Source organism: Excalfactoria chinensis, chromosome 6 (assembly GCF_039878825.1).
Source record: "Excalfactoria chinensis isolate bCotChi1 chromosome 6, bCotChi1.hap2, whole genome shotgun sequence".
Taxonomy (NCBI): domain Eukaryota; kingdom Metazoa; phylum Chordata; class Aves; order Galliformes; family Phasianidae; genus Excalfactoria; species Excalfactoria chinensis.
Window position 1 is genome coordinate 20089377 of NC_092830.1, and position 20151 is coordinate 20109527.

General features: G+C 40.4%; 1 protein-coding gene across 4 annotated transcripts in view; it reads left to right on the top strand.

Annotated features, from left to right (window-relative positions):
* The window catches only part of GBF1 (golgi brefeldin A resistant guanine nucleotide exchange factor 1), a 93144-nt gene that overhangs the window by 41414 nt on the left and 31579 nt on the right, over positions 1-20151 (top strand). For 2 of the 4 annotated variants that reach the window (XM_072340605.1, XM_072340606.1), the window contains exons 4-9: positions 10807-10938; positions 15799-15917; positions 16511-16619; positions 16994-17054; positions 18357-18411; positions 19852-19926. In XM_072340605.1, the coding sequence (XP_072196706.1) occupies positions 10807-10938; positions 15799-15917; positions 16511-16619; positions 16994-17054; positions 18357-18411; positions 19852-19926 (551 nt within the window). The remainder of the gene's footprint in view (positions 1-10806; positions 10939-15798; positions 15918-16510; positions 16620-16993; positions 17055-18356; positions 18412-19851; positions 19927-20151) is intronic. The other 2 variants (XM_072340607.1, XM_072340608.1) reach the window with 1 other exon arrangement.

Genomic DNA, 20151 nt, shown 5'->3' on the forward strand with positions numbered 1-20151 from the left:
TCAGAACTTATTGGAGGCTGAAGTGGTTGCAGTGTGACTAAGGGAAGTCTCCTAGTTGGAAGTTGTGATCCTGGACCCAGATAGTTGTAGAACAAGCTCCTATTTTGTATTTTATTAATGCCTGTACTAACCAGTAGAAGATCAGGGAAGGGAACCTGTTAGCTTGGTGAAGTGGCTACATTTGTAAATTTGTAAGGTAAAATATCAGAAAGCTTTGTTGTTTTTTTTCAGTTTTGCTTTCTTTCACATTGAGCAGAAGTTGGAACTGGAATAATATACGTAGGAAGAGACCTCTGGAGTTCATCTGCTCCAGTCCTCTGTTCAAAGCAGAACCAGTCTGGAAGTCAGATTCTATTCAGGGTTGCAGCCAGCTGAATTCTGGATACCCCTAGGGATGGAGCTCCCACAGTCACTCTGGGCAAACTGCTGTGGTGTTCAACCACATGTTTTTAGGAAATGCCTTTCAGATTTTCTGTTTGCCATTTCCCTTGTTGCAACTTGTGTTCACCACATCTCATACTTAGCTGTATTCTTCCATTGCTGTATTACTACTAGAAACAGCTCTTTTCCTAAAGAGTAAGGTAACAGGAGGCTGAATTTTAAAAGATTTATCTTTAGACAGTGCTTAGTTAATAGCATTAACTTTGTAGAAACCTTATTGAGACATCACAGGCTCAAACTTACTTGTAGAGGCCTTTATATACTACTGTCTCGGTAGTCTAATCTAGGACTTTATTTGTAGGTGTTTTCAGAGTCGAGTAAATACAGACTTATGCATCATTTCCACATGTTGCTGGAGAGCACTTAAGGAGTTAAATTGTAGTATCTCTTGGATTTTTCTTCCTTAGCCACCCTTAATAGGAATAACTTTTGCTTCTGCTCATCACCGGTCCTCTTGTCTGATGCTTTTTTTTTTTTTTTTTTCTTGTTAAAAACATTCTTTTTAATTCAGTGTGATGAAACATCCGTTATTTGTAAGTTGATTGAGCATAAAGTATTTCATTATAAAATGGTCATCCATCACTGGAGGCTGAGGGCTGCAAAAAACATTAACTGTGCACTTCTGGCTGGAATGCAGCTTCTCCAGAATAATGCAGCTTCTGTGTAAAGTATGCAGCGTAAAAAAATTGACTGTTCAGGAAAACAGGTGCTTGCCTTGCTCTCCCAGAGCCTTGGGATTTCATCCCAAGTTTTTGGAAGAGCTCTCGAAGTCCTTCTGTTACCTAGAGTCACTTTCTGTTTAAGCACTGGCCTCAAAGCTGAACAAGATATTGCTCTGTTTCAAGTGGTTTCATTCTGACAAGGCCATGAGAATTCACTAGCTGTTTCATTGCTGCTTTGAGGAAGAAATAAGTTCATTTCCTCCTTGTTCATCAGCTCCCCTAAAATTTGAAGCTATATGTTCCTAAACAACATCTCATTAAAAATGAGTGTCCCAGCACTGCAACACTGTTTCTAGTCCTGACTCCAGTATGTGCCTCTTAATTTCCTTGATGTGCTGTGGCAAACTGAGCTCTGTGCTGCTGGTTCTCTGTGTGATAAATCACAACATTTATTTCTGTTGTCACTGATGTTGTATGGTGCTTGGTGTATTTTCCTAGCTTATATTTGAACTTGAAAAATAACTCCTTCCATCAAGGGTCTTGACTTTTAGGCTGGGAAAAAAGTGGGATGATAGGACAGGAAGCCTTAATTGCATCGCTGTTAGTGTGAGTTGCTTTGTTGAGATTATTCCCAGGTAACCTGATGACACAGCACATACAAAGGCCAGATTTTTCTCCTTTCCCATGAGGAGCTCTAGCAGAAGTGGGTTGCCCAAAACTGAGAAACTGATATGAGTAGAAGAGGCTGAGAGTAAAACTGCTGTATCTACCTGTGATCAAGAAGCTTGCCACCTATCTGGTGCTTGGTGCATTTGTGACATGTATGTGTGCTTATATCCTGTTAGAACAAATTCTGTCATGTTTTCAGTAGTTTAAATGAAATCATTCTTTCTCTGGCTTTTTACCAGGTCTTGGGAACAAACACTCTGGAACTATAATGATTACACACTGAAGGTCATGGCAGTAGAAATTCTAGGGGTGAGAGGTTAAAGCAGAGTAGTGTCCACTGAGCCATTGGGGATTTCACTTAGGAGAGCCAGGCGGCTTTGTGCCCTAAGGGAGGGAGAAAGGGATTGAAGAAGCCTGTGTGAATGTGTAAACTGGATGTTGGCTTCAACAAGCAGTCATATTTACATGTATGAACAGAAGTTTTGTGCTGTGCTATCACTTTTAGGTCACGTGCTGGACAACATGCAGTCAGTGAAGGTCTTTATTGAGGCTAGGACAGGATCACTCAGTTGAGCTTCTGAAGCACTCTAATGCTTTCTTCTGGCATTGGCATATAGTATACAAAAAATATAAGTATACAAAAAACGTACAAGAAAAGTCACTTAATGTATTTGTTGTTCTGATGTCTTGAGGCAGTAATGGTATTGACTGCCAACAGGCCTGTCTTCTCCTCCTTTTGCTTCTATTTTCTGTCACTGTAGGTTTGAAACTAATATTCCAAAGTCTTGAACCCTGTTCCCACAAGACTCCCATTTTGCATCAGTGGCAACATGGGGTGTTGAATTCTGGGCAAATGTGTTTTGCCATTCATACTTAGAAATTTAACTTTCTGGTAATAGCAAGATGAAGCATAATATCTCCTAGATTGGTTCAGGTTGGATGAAAGCACTGTAAATCACAACAGCAGGGTTCATTAAGCCTTGGAGAGATTTTTGTCATTAAAAGATTCTCTTCACTCTTGGGCCCTCAGACTTTTTTCATTTCACTGTTTGGATTTTGTCTGTCTCACTGATGCCTTTTAGGTTCTCTGACAACATGAGAAATGTATTGGCTTGTTTGGGATTTGTTGTTCTTCGATTTCCTTTTAATTTTTCCCTTTGGCACTCATCAGCTTCCCTTGAGGAAGGGGCAAACAGGGCGAGGTAATGTTCAGACAGCTAATTGATGATAAAAATGTAATTCCTTTTTTCCAGCCTCTTAGAAATAGAGAAGCTTTCCCTTACACAACATGGTGAATTTGCAATGAGGAAGCTGTTCATAGCGTGATAGGCACACAAGGCTGTGGAGAATTTCTGAGCTTTAAAATACCAGGGAAGAAAGTTTTAATTTCTCTTGGGCTTTTAAATTGCCTGCTTAGTTTGGACCTGGTACTGTGCAAGACGTGTATAAAATACCACGGCAAAGCAAGTACAGTGACTGAATGGAGTTCTGTAAAGTATCACAACCTAATTGCTCTTCCTTCGACATGTGCCAATTTCTTCTAGAGAGGAAAAAGAGTGCTTAAACATGACACACATCAAACTTGTGCTGTCAGTAAGATGGACAGGTCAGTCCATCCTCAGGACTTGGCTGTGCAATGCAATTCCCTGTAGGTTTCATTTAGCCTAGTCGGCCTTGTTAGTGTGGCCATTCTCTCTTTCTTGTATTAGGAGAGAACCTTGGGAAACCTGCCTCTAATTCACAACAGCAGCAAGATCAATAACTATCAGTGTTTGGTCAAGGGCGGATGAATTTGTCACGGGATGACTGCTTTTTGCTTTGGTTTAGTTTGATTTAGTAATTTCATTTAGAGTTGAATGTCTCTACATTTGAGGACTGCCCCTGGGTTTTGAAGCTCAGAGATTGTGCAGGTTTATCGCGAGAGCTGGCTTGTGTCCTGCGTGTTGATCTTTCTGTAAGAAATCTTTTGGAATAATTTCAGCTGGCTCTAAACAGAGATAAAAGGTGAAGCTTACCAGCATTTCAGGGATGTGCTTTCAGTAGGCTATAAAGGTTTTTCTTACAGATTTTATTAAATAAATACCTGCAATGCAGTAGTGGGTGCTGCATACTTAGTGTGGGGAATACTGACTGTGTTCTTTGCAGTAAGGAGGAGGAAGTTCTTTGAGATCTGTGTGGCAGTTAACAGAAAATTACTAGGGACTGGGCTCAGTAACTTTGATTCTAGAAGCAGTGGTAAAGATGGTTGTTTCCTATACTGGAAGATGGTGTTTCTTATGCAGTGCATTGACCTCTTTTAGGATGAATCCTTGACTTTTATTTAGCAATAGAATAATGATTTGTTTATTTTTGTGCTTAGAAAAGATAAGCAGTGACGGAGTCTTAAACCTTAAATTCAGTGCTTCATGATGTATTCGATTTAAAAAATTGAGCTAGGTGCAAGTCCAGAAGCATGATTGCTTCCGTGTCAGCAGTGTGTAAGGACACCAGATGTTGGCAACAACTTAAGTGAATTATAAATAAATGGGTGATGCTGATCTGTTCTATCTTTGCTGATCCTACTGAATTGTGAAGTAATGCTTGCATCGCATCCACACATGTATTGTCATGTTTCTTTTAACTGCAGTATAATCTGCTTGTAAAAATAGCTTTTCAAACCTCCTGCCAGGACAATGAAGTACACGGGTCCATGAGCGAAGCTGGAGGAGTGCGTATGTGTTGGTCATCTCCAGCTGTGGTTCCGTTCTTCCACATGGCTCAAGGATAGAAGTTGCTGTGCAGCTGACACTTTCTTCAGTTACCAGCTGAAGAGCTTTGCTATTTACCGGCAGCTATCACTATGCTGAGCCTATTAGAAGAAATGAGGATCTTTGTGTAGGGATTAGCATATTTTCCAGATTCCAAAAACTGCCATGAGCACTGTGGTGTTCCTTTACAGACATCTGGCAAGTTACTGGTGCTTCAGTTCTGTCTTCTACCAAAAATGTTGTACTGAAAACTGTTGCAATGAGTGTAAGTCTTCTTAAAAGCTATAGCTTAAGTTTTGTTTTGTTTTGTTTTGTTTTGTTTTTTTCCTTGGCCTTTTCATTCTACTGCTATGGGATATTTCTTTTTATTAAAATAAGTTGCACTTCCAGTTATCTGTGAAATTAACTGAACTGTAGCTTACTGAAGGATCTTTTGATTATAGGCATATGTGAAGGATGATTTCTCTCATCTGGAAGTTGTTCAGAGCTTTGTTTTGAGTAACTTGTACCCATGGGAGAAGGCCCATCAGAATGGCATAGGAACTCGAGTCAGTTTTTGTTAGAACTTGTCAGAGGCTCAGCTCAGCTGTATTCCTGCATCTCCTTTCCCTGAGAGCTATCCTCCTTCTGCAATTGAGATCAAAGTTCAGGTAATTTTGAATTTGCATATGTGGCTTTCCAAACCATGGATCTTGATCTAATCTTTCTCTGCAGTGTGCCCATGTAATCAGGCGTTGGCTTAGTGCTTATCTTCCACTATGAGGTAAGAGGAAAAGTTTCTAGAAAACAAGCATGGATTAGCATTGAAATTACAAGAGGTAGATGGGTGTTACTGTTGACAATAGCTCTAAGCACCCTTGTGGGAGATCAGTATGGAAACAATAGGTTTTTACTGCGAAGGGTAGGATAATTGATTTGTTACCTTTCATCAGAACAGTCACTGTTCTTCTAGAGGTATTCAGGTCACAGGGGGAGAGGAAACATTTTGGGATCCATAGCAAGGCCTTCTACTAGTGACCTTCCACCTCTGTGCCAAATTACTGCTCAATTCATACATTGAGTATGTGTCAACTGCAATTCAGGGAGAAAAAAAAGTCAACAGGCCAATCTCAGCTGTCTCCCAAGTGCTAAGAAATGAGAGAAGAATTAGACAAATTCTTCCAGCTTCAACTTTTGAAATAAACCTCTGCTTCAACAGATTAGCATGCAGCAGCAGTAGGTCTGTGTGACTGGTGTTAAAAATTCAAAGAAAACAGAGTTGTGGTGGGCTCGGATATCATCCCATATCTTTTTTGTTTCTCTACTTTATCTGGGTAGAAACCACAAGCGTTTGCACTTTGTGATACTTCCTATTGATGACATTTGTTTCCATTGTGAATTAAGTGAGCTTCTGCTTTTTGTAGTATCACAGAAGTGTAACTCCCTCTGGAACAGAATACTGTGGCTGGGTGAAAAGCACTTGAAGTAACAGTAGCAGCACAATTGGAGTTTGTGGTGTAATTCTGGCTGAGGATATCAGAGCGAGTACCTGCTATGAAAAATTGTCCTGGGACTTGTTTTGGGCAGTCAGAACAGCTGAATTTGAAGTGTGGCTTTAGTTGAAAACCCTGATAACTGACGGCTAACACTGCTGGGACTATCAGTGCTCCTGCTTTGCTGGTACGGGTAAGCAATTCCTACAGGAGACAGCATTTCAGTTGAGTTTATGCCACCCTGACCAGAGGATATCAAGACTGCCAAATGTGCATTGTCACCCTTCTCAAAAACAAAATCTCAGTTCCGAGGGGCTCTTAAGATCTTGGCACAGTGGAGTAGTCATTTGTTAAAGTCATGTTTAATGAAAGGGAGATAAACACATGAAACTGGAGTGTGACAAATGAAAGCATTTGTGCCATTGTAATGAAATTAGGCAAACAGAACTGACTTGGCAGCTCAGGGTTCCCCCTGTCAAACTGTATTTGTAATTCTAGCTTTGCATTCACGTGTGGCTGTGAATGGCACTGTTTTCTCTTGATATGGTGGTCCTGGGTGACCATTCTAATTCACAGAGAATTAGGTTTGAAGAGTATTTTTTACAGGCATTCTGAAAAGAACAGATAATTCTCTTTCATTGGCTTGATTATCTTTTGATTTTGGATCTATTATTCTATTAGAGGTAGAACTCATGGTAACACTGCAGCAAACTATTGATTTCAGAGATAGGAGCTTGCTTCCACATGTCCCCTTTGTGGGCTTGTATGTTGCAAGGTGCAATCCCCACAGTCTTTCAGAGCACCTTGGCATACTTAAGTAGCTGGGAAATGAGGACGAAGGCTACTAGCTGCTCAGCTTCTTCTGAGCTGTCTGCGTGGGTGAACCCAGGTCTCTCTGTGTATTAAGAGCTTAGATTGAGGCAGTGCAATGATGTTTTGGGGTTTCGGTAGGATGTCAGGTGACCTCTTCTGATGTATCAAGCTTAATGGACTTTGCCATCACTATTTTCAGAAGTAGGACTATATATTTCTTTAATCATATTAGCTGCTAGGTCTGGCTGTATAAGTGGTGATCCATTCTGTTTGCAGTGAGAAGTTCTATTGAAGAATGTGTGCTTCATCCTGATTTAAACATTGTGTTACAGTGGCTGGTCTAGACCAAAACAACAACGAAAGCTCTGATTGGAAGGTGGAAATGTATTTTCAGTTGAAACCCTCTCCGTACCAAGACTGTGAGGAGGGGAGCATATGGCCAGGAACATATTAATGTGGTTTAGGTTTTTTTTACCATGTATTAACTAAAGGCCAATTTATGAAGGGTAACTGGAGTAAGCTGCTGGACAAAACTTCCTAGCAGGAAAAAGTCAGAGCTTGCCTTTTACTGCAGGTGCAGAATGGCATGTGTAACCAGTCAGCCTGCAGAATCTGTTTTCAGAGTGATGAAACGTGTGCATCCCCCATTCATCAGTGGCAGAGCTGATGAAATTGTAGTTTTGCCAAGGGACCCAGAACCAGCATGCATATGTTGTTCTGTGGCTGCTGCCTAACTTAGTCTGTGTGAAGCAAATTCAAGTCATGAAGATTTTTAGGGAGGAATGAGTTCCAGTACTTTGATAGATTTGGTAATTTCTAAATTGACCAATGGATAGTCATAGGGCTCAGTCAAAGGAGTTGCTCCTTTCTCTGTGGTCCTACCTTTGTATCTAAGGGAGAATAAGCTGCTAGTTAGTCCAGCAGTCAGACTTTAGAAATGCTTTTGAAAATCTGAGAAGTGGCTATTGATTGCTTTCCCGTGGTTTTAAAAGGCAAATACATTGTTCTTTTTAACTGAAACTGTACTTCCCTCTTTAGTCTGCTTAGAGAGAATGCAGTAATTTCTCACCCTTGGGTAAAAAGACAGAAAGTTTTGGTGGTTAGTGGGTGAACCAAGAATAAGCTTCATATGGTATCAGACCAGAAAGGTCTGCAGAAAGTGTTTTTGATGGTGAGCCATGACACGCTTGCTAGTGCCTCGGTTTTCTGTGGTGTATGTTCAGTACGCTTCCAGGCAGAAGTCCTGAATTGCTGGACTTCTCTGCTACTGTTATTTTTGTCTTTTTCTCATCTCAAGAAGGAAGGGGAACGCCTGCTTATTGTGCAGCACAGTGCACAAGCAGTGTTTAAGCATCGTTCTTGTCTGAGCGCGTCTGCTTTGGAGGGGTGCGTGGGATAAAATTCAAACAGCCTTTCTGAAGGCTGGGCGTCAAAGGCCAACAGCTGCTGCCTAAGAGGAGTCTAGGTCATGCGGTTTGAGTTGCAGTTGCCTGTCCTGGGGACAAATGATGTTGAAATAACTTGTCATAAACAATTTTTTCTCGTTCACTTACTCTGATTCGGAACGCATAGCCGATCCTGATAAGAGTCATTCATGAGTGAAGAGTTCAACTGCCAGAGAAAGCAGTTTGTGTGAGCATTTTAGATCAGGAATGTGCCAACAGTGTGCTAACAATAAGAAACCTTTTCCGAGAGGGACCTGCTCCTGTGCTTCAGGAGCGAGCAGCGCCAGAGGTCTGCTGATGCTTGTTTGCTGAAGTGCCCGAATGGCTGGGTGGGATTGCTGGGATGGGAGCTAGGTGCTTAAACATGAATTAGTTGTTTAAATATCTTTATAGACTTGTGTGCCTAAGTGCAAATAATCCATAGGTTGAGGGAGGGAAAGCTTTGCGATCTCACAGGAATTCTGTCCTCATATTAAAATTGCCAGCCTGGAGTTGGCTTTCTGATATGCTGCTTAATGATATGCTCCCCTGTTTTTTGATCTCATCACAGTACTTTGGGTAAGTGAGTGTTTTGGAGCGGAATCTTGGTGGCTTCCCTGAAATTTCAGTGAAGGGGCCCATGGATCATGTATTAAAAGAATGGAATAGGCTTTCCTTCTGGTCCCTTAAACATCCTGGGCTCTTCATATAAGAATAGATCTTGTTTTAATATTGTTTTCTCTAGCTTGGAGTGGATTGACAAGGAAGGCTGCCTGTAGGAATCTGATGAAGCTTGGATCTCCTGTGTATGCTTGCTCATTTTTACCTCTGGTAGTATCTTAGGCTGAGGTCAGGCTTGGAGGGCTTTTTTCGCAGTTGAATGTTGTTATCTAAGCAGAGTAGCATCCCATGTTTTCTAATTCAAACACTTAGAAATATCTCTTGCTGAAAAGTGTATTTGGAGAAACATCTCTATCAGCACTTCTCAAAGCTCTCAGTGGCTGTGGTTTTCTCACTTGCTCTGCCAGGTTCTGGCATTGGAAGAATCAATGAGATGAGAAATCAGAGCTGCTATTTTGGAAGACTTTCATGAAAATTCAAGTGCATACTTTGGAGTGTTCAGTATTTACTTCATATACTTGGCTTTGGGAACAGAACTGTTAAAATTACAGTTATTTTTCTGCCCTTCCTGAAAAGCTCTAAGTATATTTCTTTTCATATTTATTTACTCAGGAGATCACTGCATTGCTTTCAAAGTTAGATGTATAAGAAAGCTGCAGACTTCATGTGACCTAGTAGGTTTTCTTTAGATGCCCGTAAGCTTCTCTTTCATGTAGTCTTAACTGATGAATAGAAGAATTTATTTTGATGAACACGTTCCTTCATTACTGAAGTATTATGAGAAGTGTTACTCGGTTCCTGCTGTTCTGTGCTCTAGATAAAACTTTTGCAAAATGAAATTAACATTGTGATGAGCATTTCTCTGACATTTGGAACTAGAAAATAGTTCTTTGGTGGGTATATCTTGCACTACAAATACTCTCTTCATGTGTATTATATTTTTGATTTTGATTTTTTTTGATGATACAACAGCTACTATCCAGTCTGAAACAGTTTTCCAGCATACACAATCTGTTTCAGAGAGCTTAATGCAAAATGCTGTGTTACCATAAAAGCTGGTGTCTCTGAGAATCAGGGAAGCCGGCCAGAGCTTCTGTGTGATCAACAGCATGTGCTAAAGTTATACCCTAATTATGACAGACCATTTTGTGATCTTTATGGAAGAGGAGACTTTCAGTTTAACTACAGGGCAATCTGGTCTTCAGCCAGTTCACAAGATTTGCAGAAATTCTGGCCTCAAGATTACCTGCGTCACTTCTAATTCTCTCTTCTTTGTGTCTGTACTGGCTGTATTGTGGTTGACTTTACCTCCTTCTTAATGTTTTCTTTTCCTCGGTCCTTTGCTGGACTCCTGTCTTCATCCCTTGTGTTGTCATTTATTCTACTTACTCTAGTTGTTGTTAGTTTGTTTTTGTTTTTTTCTGTCTTCACCAAGAAAACAAATTGTGTCACAGAAATGCAATTTTTGTTCGGGAAAATTGTTGCAAGAGATCAGTCCTGGTCTTATATTTGGTGATTATGAAATTAGTACGGGCTTGTACTTATAGTAGAATATTGCAAAAGTAGCAGAAGGTGGGATAGGTTCTACGTAATTCATGTGATCGGAGCTACTAGGAAAATGCAACCATATCTGCCCATTAATTAAAATGTAAATTTAGGTAGCACTGCGTCTGGGTGTTTGCAGAATGTTCTTATAGTTAGATTTGTTTTAGAAGGCTGCAAAAAGCTGCTCAGATCATTCAGTTTGTGAAAGAAATAGCATGCTTCCCAAACCATTGCTTCTAGAAATACGTAATATTTAAAAGCAACCCTGACCTTCCAGTCTTCTGAAACAAAGCTTTTGCAAGCTTCTTTCCTCATCGATTAGGTTTGCTGTAGATTTGTAAGAAGAAATCGAAATGAAACTTAAGGAGTTAAGTTTAATGTCTTTTTTAATTATCATTTTTTATTTTAATAGAGCTGTCCGAAATTGAACCCAACGTCTTTCTTCGGCCTTTCCTGGAAGTGATCCGTTCTGAAGACACTACAGGTCCTATAACTGGATTGGCCCTCACCTCTGTGAATAAGTTCCTCTCATATGCACTGATAGGTATGTAACATGGCTTCCTGGGATTTACCAAAATGTCAGCCAAATGCATCTCCTTGCCATGTGTCTTTGGCCAGGATGTGTGTTTGCAGTCTTAATGAGGAAATGGGAAGAAGAGGAAAATTGTCACTAATACCGGGGAAATGTGCATTTGCAGTTTCTTGATATTAGTCCTGCTGATCGTTCATGGCACTACAGTAGTATAAGGCTGGAGAGCCACAGCTTCTGGTCTGCTCTGACTCAGACCTGCTTATGTCACACTGCTGAACTTTGGTATTCACCAAGTGCAAGTCAGACTTTTAAATACAGTCTGAGTAAAAGGGTCAGGCTGGAGAAGACATCTCCAGGGACTATAGTGTAACAATGCACATGAGCACAGAAGAATTCTAATTTTGTGGACTAACATTTCTGCTCTAAAGTAAGGATGTTTTTTGCCCAGTCCAGGACCCTGCCCAGTGGTGTACCACTACTCTTACCTTACTGTAAGTGTTGTGACAGAGAGTCTTGTCGTTACCCCAGTCAGACCTAAGCGCATCAGTTAGTGGTTCTTATGTGTACTCTTTGTCCCAATATGAAGTAAAATACAGTCACTTTATTTTTCCATGGACTTTGGAATGTGTGCATCTTTCTTGGTGTTTGTGAAGGGCGAATAATATGCATGTGTAGTCAGTTGCTGAGGCTCAGCTGGCTTGTAGCAACTCATTAACTTGCTTTCCCTCTGCCTTTAGCATGTCATTCTGCTATGAGCCATGCTTGACTTTTCTCTGTAAATTCTGTTAGTGCCTTCTGGTCGTACCTGTGTGAATTACAGAATTTACAATCTGTGATGGTTGTTGATGCATAGTCTTACATCTCTTACCACTTTTCCTGCCCCTCAGTTCCAGTCCTCTTGGCTCTTATCCTCTCTTATGTTTTAAGGTTTGAGTTTTTTTCCTCTGCTCTCTTAAGTATTTTGTTCTCTGTAATAAGCATGAGTGAAGGTGAGGATTACAGGAATTTAATTAACTACATTTACTGGCATCAAGGCGTAAGTTAGTGGGCAGTGCTGGGTGTAATTAGGTGTCAAGACATAACCAAAATGATGAGAACATAGAACAATAAAGGAATCTTAGTGAATACACCTGTGAAACATGTCTCTCTGATGGACTTAGCAGTAATGTAAATATGTTAGATTAGATGTGATCTGGATGGTGTCAGGACATCGGGCTGATAGCACATGTCAAATGAAGGATGTCTGCATGTGCAGCTGGTTACAAATACTTGATTTGAGGCAGAAACAGGAAAGAGTGATTAAGAATTTGTAGTCTTTGACTACCTGTTATTTAGTGTGTTTATTAGATCACTCCAGGAAGAGTACCTCTCTGTAGCGGCGCATGAGCATGTGTCTATAGTAGATACTAGGGAAAACCTGCCTGGCTTTTGTTGTGGCACTGGGCCTGTAAATGAGGACCTCAGTTCCTGCTTTGGGTGACATTCACAGCGTCCTTGTCCTTTGTGCTGTTCCTGATAGCAGTGAGGCTGGGATTAGTGGTGCTGCCTGAACATCTGGCTAGGGTTGTGTTGTTAAATTAAAGCTTTTTGGTCTTACATTTCTCTTTGTAACATAAGACTAAAAGTAGTCTAAAGATTGTCTAAAGCCCAAAGATGGGAAAGGCTTAGAACTGTCCTTAATGTACGAACCTGTTTTGAACTGTACAGAACAAGGAAGAAACAACTCCAGCATAACTACAGTTGGGAAAATTCAGTGTGGCTGATATTTATGGTGCTTTTCTATGCTGCATAACTGATTGGTGAAACCAGAACCTTTTCCTAGGGTGTCATTAGCTGCATCTGTTTCATGAGTGGATGGCTTTTGCTCTGCATAGTGAGCCTAAAAGCAGTTGGCAGTGAAAGGGCCAAACTCCTTTGATAGGTTATCTTTGTTTAAAGCTTCTTTCTTTTCCCGCTTCCAAAACATTTCATAGCTAATCCGTGTGCTGTTTCATTGTTTTTCTTACTGTGTCACATGTCACCAGATGGTTATCTGTCTGCTTTCCAGGCCAGTATTGCTGAGGGGCATGTTTTAAAACTAGTTAAAATTAAGAATAATGATCAAGTAGCCTTTTAGACTTTGCATGTCTATTAGTATGAAATGCAAAGACCTGTTCTGAATTTGCAGGATGCAACAATTCACTGGTGTTGTAGCACGCAGTCAGCAGTTCAGTTAGATAGGATGACTTTATAGTAACTACGCACGTGTTTTGAAAGGAATAGCTAGCATTACCAAGATCATCCTGTACTCTGTAGTATGTACTGCTGTTTCAAGTGTTACATTCAGTAAATGGCAGTGTAACTTTTAAATCACAAGGAAACTTTGTGACAATACGATACTTTATTGATTGTATCCCTTTGGATTAGTGATTTCCTTACTCAGCAGTTCTTCACTGCAGTTGGTGGTCAGCCTTTTTGGTGAGCTCAAACATGACCTGTAGGAAGACTACTGGCTGAATTTTGGAATTGAAATTATTGTATTTTCTGCAGAACAGGTATATGCTCGTGTTGCTATTATTAGTGTGTCCACAGCAGCTTCTGGCTCCATTTCTAAAGTTAACTTTCCCTGACATACCTGCAGACTGTAGATCTGTGGGCGAGTAGCTGTTGCTTGGATTCCAGCAGTAGGACTTGCTACTTGGGGAGCTTGGAGCTTGTTCTCTCCCCTGCCTTCTCTGTCTCCTTGGTGATTTATTTCGGTTGCATTAAAGGCCTTACTGAACTCACTTCTGGACTTCCCTGATGTTTAAAAGCCTGGATTTTCTGCTTTTTGTCTTCCCTACTTGTTGTGGGAGTCTACTCCATATGGAATAATCTAAGACTATATGGGGTCTTTTGCATTGCAGTTTTCAAACGGGTGTCTTACTTCACGTAAACTTCTTGTATTATTGATTCTGAGCAGGCATTGATGCATCTTTTCGTTCTGTTTCCTCACCAGGGAACAAAGAAGCACGTTGAGCTTTTTTCTGTCTTGTTTCTGCAAAGTGGAAGTATCTGTGCTTTTAATTGAGCTCAAGAGGCTTTATAAATTGACCTGAATTTGTAGAGCTGTTCTGGGGAACCAGGAATGAATTAGTCGGGCATGATGTGTTTTAGGGGAGAGGTGTGTTTACTGGTATTGAACATAGGGGCTAGAGCAGCAAAGTCATAAGTCTGTTAAAGAAGCATAAATACAACTTGCTTGCATTTCCTTTTCACACAGGCTGTACATACATAACCATTACAAAATATATCCCTACACCTAGGGGAACTCAGACCTGCTGGAAGACTTCACAGTGAAGTGATTCTGCATGTTCTGCATATGGAAGCTTTTCCTGAGACGCATCTTTTATTTTTATTTTTTCCTTCTGATGCTGGCTTAACTTCTTGCCACCACAGTGCTGAGTTTGTTTAACAGTGATGATGATATTGTAAGTGCTGGCATTGAAATGCCACTGGTTTCTGCCTCATTTAATTGATGAAGCAGGTAAAAATGACCAGTGGTCTTAGAACAACCTGTTTTATGAGTCACTGAGGCTTGACTAGCTAGCAAATCAGGAGATGAGCTTATTTGGAACTACACAAAATTTGTGCACGTGCGCAGGAGTTTGTCAGCAGTAGGCAAGCTCTGTTCTCAGTAGGGGTGTATCAGAGATAGGAAAGAAGCAGTGTTCTTCCTGTGCAGACTAATGAAATTCTTAGGTATGCAGACAGGACTTCAGTTCTGTGTGTCTACAAGAAGTTTCTTATCCTGCAGCCCTTCAGACCCCATACAGCATGGTGGAAGCTGCTCTCTTTAGATAACAATAAGAGCGGTTTTCTGTAATGCCTAGAGTTTAGCCTGCGACCATGAGTGCAACTGGAATCAAAGAAGGAGTCTGCAAAGTGTACAAGGTCTTGCTTGGTTCCTTTGTCTGCTTCATTCTTGCAGGAGTTCAAGAGGCCCCATTGCCAATTAATGAGGTATTAACTAGTGTTTAGGTTGTCGTCTTTCTTTTCTAACAACTGTTTAAGTAGGAAGGTAACAAGATTCTTGCCCAGTGCCCTATTGTTTAAGTGAGAATGAAATCAAAGCCGGAGGCAACTTTTCTGAGGCCGCTGTTATGTGGCACAAGATACGGTTACTAGCAACAATCTTGTCCTAAACATTCTCTCAACTGCACCATTGTTTGTAGTTACAAAAGACTGAAATAGAGAGAAGGAGCTGTGATGAATGATTGAAGCGGGAGGCCTGCAACTCTGATATCTAAACTGTGATCATGTCTGTCTGTTGTTTTCTCTGGGGAAAATCACTGGTCCATTCCTTCCCCAGCTCTTGTTCCTTGGGAGGGATGTAGAACAAGAGACAATTTTTCCTTCTCAATCTAGTGGAACCTGTTTGGCATTTTCTCCTCAAGGGAGTAAATTTGAGGCTCCCTGTGTTTAAAATCTGTTTTCTCTTCATTCCCAAGGAAGAACTAAATGTACTGAACAGCTGATTGTGTTGCATTATAGGGAACGGGAGGTGATCGTAACAGTTAACGTCTGAAATATGTGAAGCCAGGAACAAACTAAATTGTAATTCTCTTCTTTGTTAGAGTGCGTGGTTTTGCAATTGTAGAAGCATTTGCAAATGTTAGGTTGTGTGTTTCTGCAAAGCTAAGTAGGTTCTTGATAAAGTCTTGCTGAAAGATCCCATTAAAATGTTTTTCTTTTACTAGGGGGTGAATTTTTCTCTTGAATGGGCAACTCACTCTGAGTTATGCAAATTAAGGAACCAGATGGGAGCAAAGTATCTCCGTGTAGATGTCTCCCCACAGAGGTGGTAGGCTGTAGGCGGCTTTCCCTATCTTACATGTTTGTTCTGTTACTCAGATCCCAGCCATGAAGGCACAGCTGAGGGAATGGAGAACATGGCAGATGCTGTCACTCATGCCCGATTTGTGGGTACAGATCATGCAAGTGATGAGGTTGTCTTGATGAAAATCCTACAGGTAAGTGCAGAGAAAAGGTAATTACCATAATGGCTACTGCCTGTTGTGGGGCATATCCTGTTACACGGAGATGAGGAGGAGGCAGCGGTGTTTTGACTCTTATTTGAGCTCACCGACAGACTTTATTTTTAAACAGATGGCTCATGTACCTGTGGTAAAAGCTTTTTCAAATGAAAATAATTAAGTGATTAAATGAAATGATGTTAAATCAAGCATGCTTGATAGTGTGGTGGCATTAATAATCCTGCCTTGTGGATGGCCTTTGAGGGGTAAATTAACATATGGAGCTCAGAAACTAGGCAAACCTATGAATGTTTTAGTCTATTTACTTATTGGTAGATAGCTAAATGCTGAATTTAAACTTTAGGTTACATGCAGTATGTTAGGTCTCTGATTCTAGAATTGGATTGTGAGATGATTCTTGTCTCCTAATCTGTTTGTGTCTTGAGGACAGCAGTCAGTTGGAAATGACTGCTGAAACCCTTAGGTTTTCTGCTTGTAATTCTGCGAGTCCTTGAGGAAGCCAGCCTTCTCTAGGAAATACATACAGGAGTCACTGGTACAATCTGATATGCATGCTGTGTTCTTTGCAGGTTCTGAGAACCTTGCTGCTCACTCCCGTGGGAGCCCACCTCACCAATGAATCCGTGTGTGAGATCATGCAGTCTTGTTTCCGCATATGCTTTGAAATGAGACTCAGCGGTAGGTTTCTTCTTATTTTCACTGTCATTGCTCCTAAGAAATGATCTGGTTTCTTCAGTAGTGGTTAACTACTCCTATTACAGAACATGCAGCGCTGGAAAGCTGCTAAGCTTTATATTAGTGTGTCTTCCTACAACTTTATGGAAAATTTGTTAGGAGTTCACTGTGTAACTTTGGACTCCTCTTTTTTCTCAGCTTTGTGGCGCCACCTCGTGATTTTATTCCCATTTGCAGTAATGCAGTTTTGGAGCTGGTTTTAATAAATTTGCCGTAATCTCTGTAAACAAGGCTCGGAGGGGAGTCTGCTTGAAGAAGCCTCTTGATAATATCACACTGAGTAATGACACCTGTGTTATTTGTTTTTGTCTTCGCAGAGTTATTGAGAAAATCTGCAGAGCACACTCTTGTCGACATGGTGCAGCTGCTCTTCACAAGGTAAACCTGCTTGTGTTTGCCTCAGCATTGCCGAGATGGCCCTCTAAGGACAGAAAGATTCCACACTTCCACTTAAGAACCCTCAGAAAAATCATCCCAAATGGTCATTATTTAGAGGTGGAAGGGGATGAAAGATTTGGCAGTTTTCTCTTGGGCTGACCCTTTCAGACTTCAGGGAGACTGAGGTAGGGAAGGTTGTGTCCTTTGAGGAGAGATGGACAGCTAAGTAATGAAGAGCTTTAGAATAGGGAACCAGTTCTTTGAGGACGTAGAAATGTGGAAGAAAAAAAAAAAAAAAAGCTCTAAAAAATACAGTTCTCTTCAGGAGAGAGAATATTCTCTAGGAGAAAGAATGGATAATACAGTGTTGGATAGTCGCAGGTTGAGTTTCAAGTTCAGAGTTTTGACCTTGTGTATCAAAGAGAATTTTAAACTCTAGAGATCTTGTGTCTTATGGACAAATGTTCAGCCTTTTTCAGCAGCTTTCAGGTAATTATTGAGGTTACTTCTTCTAAACTCAAGAATGTTATTTAACTGAAAAACTATTTATCCAGCCTTGTAAAGTAATCAGTCTTTCTCTGGGTATTCTAAAATTGGAACATGCAGATATTGGAATAGTCTGAATAGGAAAAGATTATGGCAGAACTGGTTCTGAAACACAGCTCTTATAACAGGTTTGTTTTTTTTCCATTGCCACACTCAGTCCCAATAAGCTCTCAAGTTTAGTTTCCTTTCTGCACTCTGTGCAATGCACAGGATAGATGTGGGGCAGAATCAAGTCAGAATCAAGTGTTACCTAACAGGAGAGAACATAAGCATTTGGAGAGAAGGTGTTGTGTGAAATTGATATGCTTATTCATTACTTAATGTGTAAGAACTCTGTCCTATCTGGTAAGGCCTATGGATATCAGGAGACAGAAACAAGACAAAGGCAGCACCTAAAGGGATGATTTGTCTACCTGTTTGCTTTTTGAGTATTGCCACTTTCTTTTTCATAGAGAAACAGTCAAATAGCATGTAAAGTGCCTTTCACTTAGACCTGCTTTTCCCCTCAGATTTTTTTTTTTGACAGGAAAAGAAATCAAGAGGATTCTTTTTTGATGGAGGAAACCTAATTTTACTTTCCTGTTATCTGCCAGCGTGACTAAAAAGACCACTGTTTTTTTTTCTCCTCCTTTCTTAACTCTAAAAAACTGATGTGTTTTGTCTTGTTTTTTTTTTTTTTGTTTTGTTTTGTTTTGTTTTTTTGTTTGTTTGTTTGCTTGTTTTTTGTTTTGTTTTGTTGTTGTTGTTGTCTTTCAGGTTGCCTCAGTTTAAAGAAGAGCCTAAAAGCTACATGGGAACTAACATGAAAAAGGTAAGTTTAACCATCGTGCTGGCTGTTCAGCTCTATCCTGTCTTGGGCTTGTGCTCATCTCTGTATTACTTATTTTCATCAATGTATTTCTTCATTCTCTTAAGTCTGTAGTACACTGAAAGAGCATGTTGAACTACATTCATTTAACTCTGTGGGATTATGCCCCCATAGTCCAGTACTGAATCTTGTTAAGTATGCTGCTGCCTCGGTAAGTCATTCTGGTTTGTGGGAACAATCATCAGCCACTATGGGCTAGGAAACCCAGTGAGTCTTGATGCTGGTGTCTTCTGATAATTTGCTTCTGTTCTCTCTCCAGCTTCTTTCTCATCTTTTCTTATTCACTACAAGACTAATACTGAGCTCTCAAGATATAATTGCTCAGAAAGTAAAAAGGAATTTTTTGAGGCTGGTGAAACAGCTTGAAATCAGCATGAAATAGAGCTATTGTGGAAAAATCCTTGGTAGCTTCTCGAAGGGGCAGCTTTCTATAGTGAAAACCTTAGTTCTGGTGGATAACCCAGTTAGCAGGCAAATCAAAGTAGACTGCTCTTTTCTACTACTTCTTTTTTTCTTTCCCTTTCCTTAAGTCAACAGTTTTTTGAAGTTAAATATCAGAGTTTGTTCATCAGCACTATTTCCTTCCATCCAGTACGTTTTAAGCAGCTGGGTTCAGTATAACAGATACTGTAAAGGTGGCCTCACATGTTTATAAGACTAACAGTTTCTTATATGAAGGGAGGTCCAATTAAGGAATTCCATGTATACTTGTATACATATATATTCTTTCTACTACATATAAGAAATGTCAATAAATATACAGGATTGTACTATTAAAAGTTATTGGGCAAAGAAAAAGTGCTAGAGCAAGAATAGCTCTTTAAACTTAGCTGATTTACACTGTTTGTAACATTATAACTGTTTTTTTGTTTTCCAAATGACTTGATAAAAGTATCTGTGTTATTTAAATGTACATCTTGGAGCCAGTATAGCAGTGTTTTGAGACTCTGAATACTTACTTTTAATAACCCAAAACAGGTTTGGTGCTTTAGTTCCTGTGTAGGAAGGTTATGAGAACATGATTGATTGTTTCCTTTGCTATGAAAGAAGAGTATCAAGATCTGCGCTGGTGGTAGATTAGCCTAAGGAAAGATAAAAGGGATCGGTTTAATTTACTGCAGGTACAGAATTTGTCATGGTCTGTGTACAGAAGGGGTCTGATGTGAAGGTTAACTTAAATTTGGAAAGGCTTCCCTTATCAAGTGATGGCTGCTCCAAGCTCAGTGATTCTCTGCCTTGTGTCTGATCTGTGCAGTTACCTTGTACTGTGTGTTTGCTGTGCATGGCAAATGTCTTCCCTGCAGCCTAGCACTCTACCACGTTATTTGTCTCTTTGAGTTTATTTTTCCTTGTTTAAACCATGCATTTGCCTATCTTTCACAGATCTCTTCATGTCTCCTCAACAAACTGGAACTAAGTAGTGGGGAACAGCCCAAAGCCCTGAACCAATTAGAGAGGGTATTGCTCTTTAAGAACCTGAAGGTCTCTCTCTCCCTTCTCCCTTCTTCCCTTACTACCTTCTTCCTTCTCTTGTAAACACTGTGTGAGAGATTCTTCTGCTGTGTGTAGCAACTCTTCCTTCATTCATTTGTCACAGCATGGCTTCTGGGGAGAATGCATGCAGTGGTTGCTTTGCAGTGTTGTGGCTGCAGCTTGGGAGACAAAGACCCTTGTGAGTGCTAT